The 729-nt window shown below is 40.2% G+C and overlaps 1 gene segment (V, D, J or C); it reads left to right on the forward strand.

The window, feature by feature from the left end:
• Positions 1–83: 83 nt before the first annotated feature.
• LOC107575539 (Ig kappa chain V-III region NG9-like) overlaps positions 84–729 on the forward strand; it is a 9,580-nt gene continuing 8,934 nt past the window's right edge. Inside the window, 1 exon segment of the V gene segment in view lies at positions 84–176. Coding sequence covers positions 128–176 — 49 coding nt within the window.

Below are 729 nucleotides of genomic sequence, written 5' to 3' on the forward strand. Positions count from 1 at the left end.
TCACTTTGCATCGTCAGCACATGCTTCAGTGCTCTGAGAGTGTTTATAGTGCTGTGAGTTTAACACTTCATGACTGAGAGCAGAACACAACACAATCTTCATCATCACACAAGACACAACAACAACAATGAACAACATCCTCATCCTCATCTGGACCATTGCAGCTTTTATTCAAGGTAAGATATAAACAATGTGACACTGGTGTTGCTGTTCTTGTAAAAATATGTGATGTAGTTTTAAACAATAATTTACTTTATTTTCTCTTCTTCAGAATCCAGAGGAGTCACTCTGACTCAACCTAAAGTTAAAACTGTCCAACTGGGTCAAACAGCGACAATAGAGTGTAATATAGATGTAGGGATATACAGCAGCTACTTAGCCTGGTATCAGCAGAAACATGGAGAAGCTCCTAAACTCCTCATTTATTACATAAACACCCTCCAGTCAGGAACTCCATCTAGATTCAGTGGCAGTGGAACAGAAAATACTGGAAAAGATTTCACTCTGACCATCAGTGGAGTCCAGACTGAAGATACAGGAGATTATTACTGTCAGAGCTATCATAGTGGTGGTGTGTTCACACAGTGATAAAGAATCGTACAAAAACCTCGGTCAGTCAGAGTCACAGTGACTGCACTGATACAGCTGAGAGACACTGCAGCTGCTCTACAACACAATCACACACAACACTGATCAACACAAACACTAATAACACTGATCAGATCACAA

The sequence above is a fragment of the Sinocyclocheilus grahami genome, unplaced genomic scaffold (genome assembly GCF_001515645.1).
Source record: "Sinocyclocheilus grahami isolate Dianchi unplaced genomic scaffold, SAMN03320097.WGS_v1.1 scaffold2704.1, whole genome shotgun sequence".
In the NCBI taxonomy this organism is placed as follows: Eukaryota; Metazoa; Chordata; class Actinopteri; order Cypriniformes; family Cyprinidae; genus Sinocyclocheilus; species Sinocyclocheilus grahami.